General features: G+C 41.0%; 1 protein-coding gene across 1 annotated transcript; it reads left to right on the top strand.

Moving 5' to 3' along the window:
• Positions 1–8,185: 8,185 nt before the first annotated feature.
• On the top strand, positions 8,186–9,418 carry LOC309691198 (trace amine-associated receptor 13c-like; the record flags this gene model as incomplete). The annotated part of the gene is made up of 2 exons (XM_082508793.1): positions 8,186–8,358; positions 8,605–9,418. 2 exons carry the CDS (start codon positions 8,186–8,188, stop codon positions 9,416–9,418), a joined length of 987 nt encoding a protein of 328 aa, XP_082364919.1.
• Between the last annotated feature and the right edge of the window lie 5,940 nt (positions 9,419–15,358).

Here is a 15,358-nt window from a genome sequence, read left to right as displayed (position 1 = left end):
AATAATATCCTTCAAGCTCAGAAACACAGGCCTAAATGTTGATTGTAAGAAAAAAAAAATCAAAATATATGACTAAAAGGCTTGAACATTGTTTGACATGGTTAATTGCGAATACAGGAGGACTAAAATTTTAAAGGTGGTTAATCCGTACATTTGGTGAACCAACAAATCTCTCAGAGAAATTAAAGTGCTGGTGGAGTCTGAACCTGTTGTCAGGGGTCGTGTGCAGAGGCGAGGATCAGCTGACCCACACGCAGGACTCTTGGTGCAGAATGAGGTTTATTGGAAACGGAGACAAAAGATGACAGGATGGCTGGCTGAACTTAATGGACTGGTAGACTAACTGGCTGACTGAACTTAACACGCGACAGGAACAACATCCATGACACGACAAGGGCTGAAGGGAAGAGAGGGCTTATATACATGACTAACAATGACAACGATTGGAGACAGGTGAGTGAACAGCTGAACATAATGAACTAATGATAAATGGGAAGAGGACTGAACATAATGCACACAGACCAAGGCTAACACAATAAAACAGGAAGTGGAACAGGCAGTAGATAAACAGTGAATGTGAACTGAAAATACTGGGTCAACGACCCAGAAACCCTGACACCTGTTTAGCTTTAATTAAACTTGTCTGTTGTATCAAACTGGACATGGAACATCTCTTCATCATCAACTGTGTCCTTGCTAACATTGCAAAGAAGTTCATATAAAAATGTGTTCACACTATACTCTAACAGCCTCACTTAATATCACACATGTTGGTCAGTAAGAGGAAACTGATCTATTACCACAATGAATCACAGAAGCTTGTTTACTTGCTATCAGCCAGTAGCAGCTTGTCAGTTTCCTGTGCAAGACCGGAGGTTTATTCATATTGTACATGCACAAACAACCAGAAACAGCCTGGCTTGACTAGCTCAAATCTTGGCTAATGGGACACAGACATACCCTGAAAGCACAGGCCTCACGAAGATTCTGATAGAATATTAGTAAAGCAGACTTAACCCCGCTTCCAGACACAAGATGGCAGTATTTCACTTGTATTTTTATTTTTTATTCCTATTTATTCTATTTATCCCCTTTGTATATTTTATTTATATTTGTCTCTGTATTTATATATGTGTGTGTGTGTGTGTGTGTGTGTGTATATATATATATATATATAACAATTCTGTAACTGTAACTTCGGTCGTTGCTGTGCTTTTTGGAAGTCGAATTTCCCAGAGGAACCCACCCGAGGGATTAATAAAGTTCTATCTTATCTTATCTTATCTTATCTTATCTTATCTTATCTTATCTTATCTTATCTTATCTTATCTTATCTTATTTTAAAGGGTGGACTCAAACAGGCCATATGGTCTGATATGAACACTGTTTGTGATGAAAGGACAGAGATTGGTTGCCCTTTGTTACTTTTTAATTGATGTCTATTTTTAGACTTCACTAGACAAGTGCTGCTTGCCTCGACAGATTGACACTGGAGTCTGTTATTCAGTTTCTTTGCAGGGCCACAGAAAAATATTTATGAAGTCACAAGAATGCATGAAAAATACAAGCAGTTGCTGAATAAAGAGTAATAACAGGTCACATATGGGGGAAACTCTAGTCTAAGACACACTGACTGTGTTGGGTCTTTGGTACAAACTTTTAGAAGAAAAACAAAAAACTTGAGACAAAAGAGGAGTTAAAGTGAATTCTGTGTGGACTTGTTTGTGCAGTCTTAATGAGCCCAGCTAAATAAAAACTAATAGATGAGTGTTAACTTTTACTTCAGTACCTGTGACACTTGCCTGTGTTCTATGGCCATTAGCAGACCTGAAACACAAACACTCACAAGTTCCCATAAGACTTAACCTGTGGCTCCATGAAGAATGTTTCATAGCCCATTAGCTGCTCCTAATGGCCGTGCAATGAAACCCTCAAGACATGCTTCACACCCGCATGGGTGAGTATCAGATAATGCTATCTCGCCTCTGAGGTGTCGCTGCAATCAGAGGTGTGAAAAAAACAAGCTTCAGGATAAACACATGATGCAGTCTCACAAATCAACATGTGATGCAATCTCAGTTGAGAAGTTTCTTAGCTGGGAAAGTTTTCTGTCATCACTTCCAGTCATTAGATATTTCTGTAATATTTTTATAATAGAGAAGGATCAGATTGTCACAGCACAGCTCCTCAGAGAGTTATAATGTTGCTCTGCAGTTCCCTTAGGCTCTGTGCAATGCACTTGTGTTCTTTAAGTCATTGTTTTGATTTATAAAGCCCACAACTTCAACTTTACTATGGATTATTTGGATTAACAAATAAAAACTTAAATCTATTTTAATGAAAAAGAGTAAAAATTGCACTGAGACATCAGTCATGCACAGAGGCCAACTGCTGAAGAGCTATGAACACCCAAAGGTTTAGGTGTACGTAGAGAGGATGTTCCTGGGACACAAACACAGAATTACAGCGAAAACAGAAATTAGGCCCATATTCATCAAGAGTCCAGAGACCACACAGACAGACAGACAGACAGATAGATAGATAGATAGATAGATAGATAGATAGATAGATAGATAGATAGATAGATAGATAGATAGTGAAGAACGTTTTTGCTGTGTGTGTGTGTGTGTGTGTGTGTGTGGGTGGGTGTTTGTGTGAGTGTCAGAGAGAGAAATAGAGAGAGTGTAAAGTGTAAGTCTAGGAAAACTGGTCCATCCGCAGCCCACAATAGTACTGAGGACCCAAGGCCACACATCTCGGCGATATCTGTGCGGCCGTCCTGGAAGGAGAAGGAGGGAGGCCCTAGATTGGGTGTCCATGTTAATTCTCCCTCAATTAGCCATTCTTTTATTTTAATATGTTTAATATGTTTTAATCTGGAATTGGGATTGAAACCAGCCCAAAACTTTTTTCCTTTTTTTTTGCCACTCAGAGGTGGGCTTGCTTGTCTGTTTTGAATTATTATCCCGCTTGTTAACCCAAGTGTGTTTGAACATCAGGGCACAAACTCATGGCTGGATATTCTCATTCATGATTGTCTGGTAGCAGAATTCATGGTTCCATCAATTCAGATAAGTTGTCTAGGTCCTAAGGCAGCAAAGCAGCAAAGCACTACACTACCACCACCATGTTTAACTACTAATAGGAAGTTGTTGTTTTTGTTTTTTTATAAAATGCCTGTGTTAATTTTACATCACGTGTAATGGGATTCAAACTTTCCAAAAAAAAATTTCCTCATCAGTTCAAAGAATATTTTCCCAATAGTCTTGTGTTTTTTTGTAAATGCCAGCTAAGACTTTGTGTTCTTTTTGATCAGCGAGGGTGGTTTTCACTTTGGAACTCTCCCATAGATGCCGCTCACTTTGTCAGGCAGTTTCTATTTAGGTGATTTCTTGATTCAGCCATTCTGGCATTAATCAGGCCTGGGCCTGGCCAGTGAATTGAACTCAGCTTACCAAAAAGGAGTGCTACACGGTGATCTAAAATCTGCCTTTGATATTTATCAAATTATGTGGTAATAATTAGTCTCACATTTGAGCAGCATATTAGGAAACACTAAGAGTGTAAGTAATTCAAGCAAAAAAAAAAAAAAGTAAGAAAATAGGAAAAACGATGAAAACAAAATGAGGTAAAAGCAGAAAAGGTGTGTGGAGGAGAAAATAGCGATGGAGTCTCAATTATGGAGTTCCACAGGGTTCAGTGCTAGGACCAATTCTTTTTACATTATACATGCTTCCCTTAGGCAGCATCATTAGAAGACATAGTATACATTTCACTGCTATGCAGATGACACCCAGCTCTATCTGTCCATGAAGCCAGATAACACACACCAATTAGTTAAACTGCAGGAATGTCTTAAAGACATAAAGACCTGGATGGCCGCTAACTTTCTGCTTCTTAATTCAGATCAAACTGAGGTTATTGTACTCGGCCCTGAAAATCTTAGAAATATGGTATCTAACCAGATTCTTACTCTGGATGGCATTACCTTGGCCTCCAGTAACACTGTGAGGAACCTTGGAGTCATTTTTGACCAGGACATGTCCTTCAATGCACATATTAAACAAATATGTAAGACTGCTTTCTTCCATTTGCGCAACATCTCTAAAGTTAGAAAAAAAGTTAGTTATTGTTATTAATTATTATTATTATTATATCTTTATTTCAGACATATACAACAAACCAATATATACATGTACACATCAAATCAAATCACTTTTATTGTCACATCACATGTGCAGGTACACTGGTACAGTACATGCGAGTGAAATTCTTGTGTGCGAGCTTCACAAGCAACAGAGGTGTGCGAAAATACAATACCATAAGAACAAACAAAATATAAGAATGGCTATATCTGATATGAATAAATATATGTACAATATAAGAGTGTATGCACATTACTGAATGTGTATACTAAATATGTATATCTACGTGTGTGTGTGTGTGTGTGTGTGTATACACTCACACACACTTCAAGGACCTCGTTAATCCCACTGGCATGTCTACTGTAGAGGAACCAGAGTCTGGGGATGAACGGGACGACTCATCAATCACCGTGGGTGAAGTCACTGAGGCAGTTAAACAACTCCTTGGAGGCAAGGCCCCAGTGTGGATGATGTTTTTGTGTCTGAGTTCCTGAAGGCTCTGGATGTTGTGGGGCTGTCTTGGTTGACATGCCTTTACAATGCTGTGTGGAGATCAGAGACAGTACCTCTGAACTGACATACCGGGGTGGTATCTATCTTTAAGAGGGACCAGAAGGTATGCGCCTGCTGTAGTGTATCACAGCCTCCCCAGGAAAATCTATGTCAGGGTGCTGGAAAGGAGAGCCCGTACGTTAGTCAAACCTTGGATTCAGAAGGAACAATGCCGTTTTCTGCAGGCTGTGGAACAGTGCACCAGCTATTTACCCTCTCCATGATACTTAAGGGTGCATGGGAGTTTGCCCAACCATTCTACATGTATTTTGTGGACTTGAAGAAGGAACACCCCGGTCCCTCGGGGTATTCTATGGGAAGTGCTTCGGAAGTATAGGGTGTCTGGCCCATTGCTACAGGAGATTTAATCATGCAACAACTGCAGGAGCTTTTCTCATCCTCTTTGGAAATGCTGCAAGGAGCCACATTTTTTTTAAAGCTCAATCTACAAAAAGCTTATCATCTGGTCTTAATCAAAGTGGTTGAGGTGGGTGTTAAAAGCAGTTTTCCACTCATCTCTCTCTTCGAGCATCTTGTCGTGCCCTTTAGCAGTGTTGGGAAGGTTACTTTTAAAATGTATTCCATTACAGATTACAGAATACATGCCCTAAAATGTATTCTGTAACGTATTTCGTTACGTTACTCAATGAGAGTAACGTATTCTGAATACTTTGGATTACTTAACATATTATCATGCATTTTACAACTACATGAATGTACTATTGCTGTGATTTATTACTGTTACTGAAGGTCCGCGGCTCCGAACCGTAGTAAAGGGACCTCTGACTAATACGGTTCCGTGTTGTGCTCATAGCCGAAAACTAGCTTTACTTTGTTGTCTGGGTCAACTTTGCTAGCGAGAGACAGAGAGAGGCGTTGAAAGGCTGCTCCAATGGAACTTATTGTTTCGGAGGAAAACACGAACACAGCGTACAGTTGAGTCTTAATAGCTTACTTACAACTGGGCTCGTCAGGCACTCTTCTTGGCTGCAGTGGTTATTATTATATTTACATGCTTCCAGCTCCCGTTTTTGCTCGATGACAGCTCGTACTTTTCGACTCTCCTTTTTCTCCCTCCTCGCGCTCACAGACACATAACGGGTATGGCAGTCCGTTCTCCCTGCAGCACGGACTACACTGCCCATGAGGCTACATTCTTTAGAGCTGTAGCATTCTGCCTATTAGCTTAGCACAACAACAACAAGAAAAAGGTGCTCTCTCACCCAGGAAACACGCAGAGCGAGAGCGTCACCCCGTAACCATGGCAACCGCAACGCTGCCGCCTGGAACAACAGAACGTAGCTGTCAAACAAAACCCAAACAGTCCTGACCTGCGACAATATGAAACAGGAAAGTACCGCCGTGTAATCCATTTATTTCAACAAAGTAACTGTATTCTAAATACCACCTTTTTAAACGGTGACTGTAACGGAATACAGTTACTCATGTTTTGTATTTTAATTGCATAACGGCGGTACATGTATTCCGTTACTCCCCAACACTGCCCTTTTGTCTTAACCAATCACCCTGGTGTTTTTCAGGCTATTGTTAACAATGTTCTCCATGATTACCTAAACTATTTTGTCTTTCTATATCTCGATAACCTCATTTTCTCAAGGACTCTCTTGAAACACTAAGTCCTTGTTTACCAGGTGCTGCAGCACTTCCTAGAAAATAAAATCTACATCAAAGGTGAGAAATGCGACTCAGTCTCTTTTCTTGGTTTCATCATAGAGAAAGAGCAGATCAAGGCAGACCCAGCTAAGGTGTAGGCAGGTACTGGCCCTTACCGGTACTCAGAAGCATTGCCAGTGCTTTCTTGGGTTTGCTAACTTCTGTCTCCTCAGCAAAGAGAAGGTAAAACGTTCCCTTGTGCCATTTTCTCCCGTTGTCTCTGTCCCACAGAAGTAAATTATAATGCCCTGGAAAAATAGAGGGATTGGCTGGAAGGAGCTGAGAAAGCTTTTGTCATTTGGATGGATAATTAAAATCCTTGAGTGCCTTTGCTAAGCAACTAAATGCTCATCAAGCCCAGTATACCCTGTTCTTTACTAGATTTAACCTTGCTTTTGCCTACAGACCTGCAATGTAAAAGAAGATGTTCTGTCCCATCATCAGTGCCCCAATCCTTCTGGTCCATCACCCATCATCAGCTCACTAATATGGGAGATTGAGACACTTGTCCATAATGCTTAGCAGGATGAGTCTGACCCAGGAAAAAGACTTGACTGTGTTTTTGTTCCCTCCAGTGTTTGTTCTCAGACATTGGGCCCATACTGTCAAGTTCAGCTGTCACCCTGGTAAGAATGACAGAACCTGAGTTAAAAGAGAAAAAAGTCCAGTCCTGCCTGGACCATGACATTTTAAGCAGTGTTAAATCCTCTCAATTCTTTAATCTTTGGGCTGAATGAAGGACAACACTCGGTGTATAAATGCTCAGTCAACAATCATTTTATTCCATACCATTGTCATTATTCCATACAACACTCTTGCGCAATACATCCAGATGGGAGATGTGCTGAAGAGGGTAACAGCAGATCTCAACGTGTCTGACCATTTCTCACATTCTTATAGCTTCAGGAGGCCCCCACCTAGTCATAAAACCTAAACATCCATATTCCTTCTCTCTCTCAGTGAGCCTAAGTTATGACCTTCGCTTCCTGTGCAGTATGTTCTGTTCTTTTCTAACCAGACAAATAAGGCCTTGATTCTCTGAAAACTGTATCTCTTATAATTTATCTAGGGATTGAGAGTAACGCAATTTCTATTCTCTGTATGTCCTGTACATGTGGCAGAATCGACAAATAAAGTTGACTTTGACTTTGACTTTGACTAATGCAGCAGTATCATGCATCATAAAACAATCTCATTCATTCACAATAAATCAGCAGTCTAATGTAATAAATCAGCAGTCCAATAAATGTAATAGTTGTCACCTTCTTCCAAGTCAGGAGAATAATGCAAACTAAAACTACATAATAATTTCACAATCTTTGATTAGGGGTATAACGTGGCATAAGATGATATAATAATCTCACAGCAGGCACATGTTGCAATACATAATATAATAATAACCAATATCATGAATTTCAGATCAATGTAAAATTAGTGATTATTAATCGAGTGAACAGTGAAAGTATGGTGTTACGCAGGGGTGTCGAACTCCAGGCCTCAAGGGCCAGTGTCCTGCAGGTTTTAGATATCACTCTGTTTCAACACACCAATATCAAATGATTAGTTCATTACCAGGCTTCTGGAGAACTTCAAGACATGTTGAGGAGGTAATTTAGCCATTTAAATCAGCTGTGATGGATCAAGGACACATCTAAAACCTGCAGGACACCGGCCCTGGAGTTTGATACCTGTGGTTTAGTGAGAAAGAGGAGGGACATTTTTGTGTGTGTCGTGTGTGTATGTCTCTGGGTGGTGGTGTAATAAATCAGGTCTGTGAGAAAACATTCTGATCAGTGAGCTGCAGCTGTCTGATGATGGAGATTCAGAAAGCAGCTGAGCTTTGTTTTCCACAACTCCTCAACAGTTCCTGCAGGAAGCCGACACTTCATTGGTCCAAAGCTGTGCTCCTGAACATTGTGCTGTCCTGCATCTCTCTGATCACTGCTGCTCTAAACCTCCTGGTCATCATCTCAGTCTCCCACTTCAGGCAGAGATACATTTCTCTGCTGAAACTATACTTTAAAATTTAGAAACTTAAATTTCAGAAAATTATGATTTATGGCATTTGATTTTATGATTAAGATTGAGATGATTGAAGTGGTGTATTTTAACCAGCTATTAAGTTTTATATACCTAGACTGAATCTTACTACATACTTTAACTAATGAAAATCTAATTTAAGCCATTTAAAAAAATATTAATGTCCATTATATTCTTTTCTGTTTCCCTGCAGGAAGCTTCATACACCCAGTAACATCCTGCTCCTCTCTCTGGCCGTCTCAGACTTTCTTGTGGGTCTTCTGCTGATGCCATTAGAGATCTTTAGAAACACAGCTTGCTGGGTACTTGGTGATGTAATGTGTTCTGTTTATTGGTACCTGACCAGCAACATTACCTGTGCTTCAATAGGGAACATAGTTCTAATATCAGTTGACCGCTATGTGGCTATTTGTGACCCTCTGCATTACCCCACTAGAATTACTTTGGCGAAAGTCAAACTCAGTGTTTGTCTGTGTTGGTTTTTTTCTATTTTCTACTGGAGTCTTTATTTGAAAGATATCCTAGTTGAACCAGGCAGGTATAATTCCTGCTATGGAGAGTGTGTGCTTATTATTAATGACATTGCAGGGATTGTTGACCTTGCTTTGTCCTTTATAGTTCCAGTTACTGTTATCATAGTCTTGTATATGAGAGTATTTGTGGTGGCTGTGTCTCAGGCTCGTGCCATGCGCTCTCATGTTACATCTGTCACACTTCAGTGTTCACTGAATCAAGCAAACAAATCTGAGCTGAAAGCAGCCAGGACTCTGGGGGTTCTTGTAGTTGTATTTTTGGCATGCTACTGTCCATTTTACTGCTACTCTCTGGTTGATAAAAATGTGGTCAATGATTCATCTGCATCTTTTGTGGTTCTTGTCTTTTATTTTAACTCTTGTTTAAACCCACTGATCTATGCTCTGTTTTACCCCTGGTTTAGAAAAGCTATTAGATGTGTTATCACTCTGCTGATATTTAAACATGACAGCAGTGAGGTCAACATAATATAGAAATACAATGAAAGCTGCTCCACTAAGATTTTAAACCAGTAAATTGATACAGTTCAGTCTGGAAATGCATCAAAAACAAATTGATAAGGAAATTCATAATTCTTAAGCTTTGTTTAAATTATGAAAATAAAATTAATGTGATCATGCGTGAGTTCAAAGTCAAAAAGGAAAGGATTTTCACAAGGAATTGCCATGTGGAAATCATTAGGTCTCAATTATCACTTCTACTTTTTTAGTACTTTTGGCTGAAAATAATTTAAGCTAAAATGTTTAACCTCAGTGGCTCATTTTGTGTGTTTGCCATATACCTTTTTAAATTTCATATGTCATAAGCACTATGTTATCATACATATTTTTCCAGGCCTTCATCACATGAAAATAAAAGAGATGTTTTAGGCCAATAGAAATAGTTCCAACATACACAGCAACTGTTTTGTATATATATAGCACTTGCTGATATGATGTAATAAACTGGATGAAATGGATACCAGTCAGTAATCTCTGTTACCTATGACAGACAATCTACAGAAACATGCTTGTGATTGACTGAGAGCTCTGTCTATGGCCCACAGTAGCCTGAATAAACAGCAATTAAACTGGATACTGTCTGTTTGCTGTGTACTGAATGTCAAATGATACAGTAGGATAGGCTGAGAACAAGTTCATGTAAAGTGTGCTGCAATTTTCTTCTAATATATTCTCACTATTTCCATCTGCGATTTTAGGCAAAGATTTTCTTTCTTTTTGCAAACTATTAGTAACAGTCTACATTGAATTTGAAAGTTTACAATTTCCCGGTCTATGCTGGACAATAGACTTATTAGATATTACGACATTTTGATATTTTGTCACACTGGTTAAGAATAAGTTGAGTTCAGGGCCTTTACGTTGTACACTCTAGTCATGTGTCACACCATTAATGCTTGCACACTGAAACTGAGTAGAGACAATTTTATTTTTATCCTGTTTGTGAACCTTGTGCATCATCATCATCATGACTATGGTGAGATTTGTGCTGAGATTTCAGCCAAACATTTACTTTTGAGGGAATAGTATTGTATTTTTTTAGTACATATTAGTTCATGTCATTGTTTATTAAATTTACGTAAATATTCAGTAATAAATATCAAGGTTTTTTTTTGATCATATGACAAAAGAAAATGATACTTTTTCAGGAATATTTTAACTTGTTACTATAATGCTACTGTAACGTAACAAAGTCATATTAAAATTAATCAACTAATTAATGCCAACATGTTCTCGTCAATCTGAAAGCCTCATGTCACTTTAAATGAAGGTTATGTGTAAGTACAGTAAGGAAGATCTGTAATCACTCATCTGCCTGCTTTCAAATTCAAAAACTTTTAAAGCACTTTCAAGGGCCATTTTCAAACTTTTCCAGCACAATATCCCTCCCAAAAGAATGTATGTTTTCGTAGTATAACCTCTGGAAGACGATGTGAAGGAAAAGGAAAAGGTTGCCTTGTATGCATATTGTGTATAAACTCAAAATGCACATCTCACTTAAAAATTAAGATGTGCAAATGTGAACAAATCAACTTGTTAGAGATATTCATCTCCTGTTGAAAAAAACCCCAACCCCACAAAACAAGAAAACTGCACCAAACACCATACAATAATTTACATTAAGGGCAAATTAATAAGTCTCAATTAATGCTTCTTGACACACAAAAATAGGAGACAGATGTTTGTTTGTATTTTTAAAGTTTATTCCTAATACACAGATATAATATAAACAGTATGATATTTACTTATTGACAACTTCGTAGACTTTGTAACTAATTTTATTTCTCTATCTGATAAGAAAAAAAGATAAATGGTGAATGCAATATAGTTTCAAGCTGTTTTAAGCACCACATCTGAAATTCAAGCACTTTTCAAACCTTAAAAAGAGACAATATTAAAATCCAGGCATTTTCAAGGATTTCAATTGCCCATATGAAACCTGAAATAATAAGAACAAATAATTTAATTTCATAGGGACTATTACCAGTTTAAAGCAGTAATCTTCTAGTTCTATAGTTTATGAAAGCAGATCACTTCATAACATCGGTAACAGGTTTGCACGTGTAATCTTGGACACTTTTAAACCCAACCCATCCTGGCCGATTGAAATACTACGCCATCAACAATGGACAGGACGCTCACCCGAGGCATACAACAAAGAAGTGCCGGGCTAAACGCGCTGTCGTTCAGAACAGACTGAGGCAGCAGGCAGATATGGCTCTGTCTGAACTACATGATGTGCTGAGTGCATTTCAAAACAACACTAATAAAGCAAACCTCAGACAAGTCATGCCGAACTTTCACCAACGTGTCACGTGTCCGACGAGGGGAGACAGGATATTGGACCATTGCTACACGCCATACAAGCAGGGCTACAAGACTGTTTCACACCCGGCTTTTGGGAAGTCTGACCACAACGCCATTTTCCTCAACCCGAAGTAAAAACAACACATACGGAGGGATGAAGTAACCACGAGGGAGGTGAAACTGCGCAATCAGAGTGACACTACAGGACACGCATAACGATGTAGACTGGGACATGTTCAGAGCATGCGCAGTCGACATCAATAAGTTTACGGATGTAGCAGTAAGCTTCGTAAACATGCTAGCAGAGGAGATCATCCCCACTGCGAGAGTCGTGACATTCCCATACCAGAAACCCTGGGTGGACAGATCGATCCGTGCTGCAGTGAATGCCAGGACCGCCACCTACAAAGCAGGTGTCGCCACTGGCGATATGAGCGCCTACAAAGCGTCCTCATACGAACTGTAGTGTGCAGTGAGGGATGCCAAACGGCGGTATGAGGAGTGTGTGGAGTCTCGCTTCAGCCAGGGTGACACACGAAGCATGTGGCACGGACTACGCACAATCACAGATTACAAAGCCAGGGATACTTTGCCGACCAGCGCTGTCTCTGCATTCACCAACGAGCTGAACCAGTTCTACGCCCATTTCGAGGTTAGCCAGGTGGCTAATGCTAACTACTGCCTGATAACTGAGGACGGTGACTTCATCAGAGAGGGACCAACAATCATCATCGCAGAGCACGACGTCAGAGCGGCGCAGAGGAGAGTGAGGGCAAGGAAAGCGGCAGGAGCAGACGGAATCACCGAAGGTGTGTTCACTTCGATTTTCAACAAATCCCTGGCTAAGGCTACGTCCACACTAGCCCGGATAGTCTGAAAACGCTCCGCATCCTCACTAGTGTTTTCAGTTGTTTTCAAGAGTTGGACGTCAACACTAAAATGGCCGAAAACGATGATGTTGCAGTTCTAAAACTGCTGTCCGATACCGTCCACCATCTTGATTTAAGTGGCCACATGACTGCATCATATGACCAACATGTGTCATCGTTTTCGAGTGTCTCACTGAGACAGGACAGCTCTGTTTTGAAATGTATGCGTTTTCGAGAGTGTTTTCAAAACGCTGTGTTTTTCCTTGGGGAAAACGCCGTCTCAGTGTGGATGGGAGGCCAAAACGGATAGAAAACGATACGTTTTCAAATGAAAACACATTAGTGTGGATGTAGCCTAAGTCTGTGGTCCTCACATGCTTCAACACTAGAATTACTGTCTTTTTTATTTTAGATCCAAGGCAGGCCAAACCTTACAACCTTCAGAAATGCCTGCCGTATCTATACAAAGTATCCCACACATTGACTGACCGGCAAATATGAAAGACACACATTCAAAATATATGGAAACACAAGTCTGTTTTATTTATAAAAAATTGTGTGAAAACAGAATGAAAAGTTGCTAATACAATGACATGAGTGGCATTGAGATTTCTGGTGCCAGTAATCAAAGAGACAATGCCTCGAGATACATTAATTTCTATTACGCAACACCTTTGATTTGATGACAAGGACACGTGGGCAGAACGGGTGAAAACAGACAAATTTGCGGCGATCTCTGACATCTGGACACGCTTCAACTGTGTTAACAGTTTCACTCCAGGAGAACACATGACCATAGATGAACAGCTGTTTCCTACCAAGGTTCATTGTCCATTCATACAGTATATCGCAACCAAGCCAGACAAATTTGGGATCAAGTTCTGGATGGCCATGGATTTGGAGACCAAATATGTCTTCAATGCATCTCCTTACTTGGGAAAGGACTCCAGTAGTCAGAAGGGAGAGAGGTTGGCAGAGAATGTGGTCATGAAACTGATGGAGCCATTTTTGGATGATGGGAGAAATGTCACAATGGACAAATGCAAATGCAAATGTTGCAGACACACACACACACACACACACACACACACACACACACACACACACACACACACGCAGCAAATCTGTCTTTATTAGTCCCAGAAGTGGAAAATCTGCGTTGTCATTGTGGACAATGCAAGACAAAAGCAGGAAAAATAAAAACTGTACCGAGAGTACAGTATAAAAAGTGCACTACACAAGGCCAGCCGCTTGAAGAGGTATACCAGAGAGATCGAAGGCAGGAGAATAAACCAGCTGTTCTCCACAGAACCAGCCAAAGTGTACTCTCAGTGGCAGGGGAACAATATGAGAACAGCACCACCAAGGCTGGAGACGGAACAATACTGGAAGACCATATGGATCCAGTAACCATCACAGTGGCAGACATCAACAAAGGGTCTCCAATATGAAGAGTTGGACAGCACCAGGTGCCGACATGGTTCACTCCTACTGGCTGAAGAAGGTGACTGAACTCCACGAGCGCCTGCCAGCACAAATGAACCAGCTGCTAGTTGACAAGAGACACCCAGCATGGCTAACCGAAGGCCGGACAGTCCTGATCCTCAAGGACCCCCAGAAGGGACCGGTCCCCTCCAACTACCGACCAATAACCTGCCTCAGTACTACATGGAAGCTCCTGTCAGGCATCATATCGGCTAAGATGAACAGGCACATGGGTAAATACATGAGCGGGACACAGAAAGGAATTGGCAAGAATACCAGAGGCGCAAAACACCAGCTACTGGTAGACAGAACAATCAGCCGAGACTGCAGGACCAGACTGACCAACCTGTGCACTGCCTGGATTGATTACAAGAAGGCCTATGACTCAATGCCCCACAGCTGGATACTGGAATGCCTAGAATTGTATAAGATCAATGGGACCCTAAGAGCCTTCATCAGGAACTCAATGGGGATGTGGCGTACAACACTAGAGGCCAACTCCAAGCCCATAGCACAAGTCACCATCAAGTGCGGGATCTACCAAGGAGATGCTCTGTCCCCACTGCTGTTCTGCATAGGTCTGAACCCCCTCAGTGAGAGAGGAGAGGGAACAAAGAGAGGGAAGGTAGTCAGAACTGAGGGGATTGAACTACCAGAAGGCAACATTGCAGACATAGAGGACAGTTACAAGTACCTGGGGATCCCACAGGCGAATGGGAACCATGAAGAGGCCGCTAGAAAAGCTGCAACCACCAAGTACCTGCAGAGGGTCAGGCAAGTCCTGAGGAGTCAGCTGAATGGTAAGAACAAGATCCGGGCCATCAACACGTACGCCCTGCCCGTGATCAGGTACCCTGCTGGGGTAATAGGCTGGCCAAAGGAGGAGATAGAAGCCACTGACATAAAGACAAGAAAGCTCCTTACCATGCATGGAGGGTTTCACCCCAAGTCCAGCACCCTGAGGCTGTACGCTAAGCGGAAGGAAGGGGGCCAGGGACTGGTGAGTGTCAGCACCACAGTCCAGGATGAGACAACGAACATCCAAGAATACATTGGGAAGATGGCCCCAACTGACCGAGTGCTCAGTGAATACCTCAGGCAGCAGAAACCCAAGAAAGAGGAGGGAGACGAAGAACCATCATGCACGGTATGTACCACCGGCAGATAGAGGAGGTGGGTGATATCCAGAAATCCTACCAGTGGCTGGACAAAGCTGGACTGAAAGACAGCACAGAGGCACTAATCATGGCAG

The sequence above is a fragment of the Aulonocara stuartgranti genome (assembly GCF_965226115.1).
Source record: "Aulonocara stuartgranti genome assembly, chromosome: 16".
NCBI lineage: Eukaryota > Metazoa > Chordata > Actinopteri > Cichliformes > Cichlidae > Aulonocara > Aulonocara stuartgranti.
Note: the sequence above shows the minus strand (reverse complement) of the source record. Positions and strands in the feature narration are given on the sequence as shown.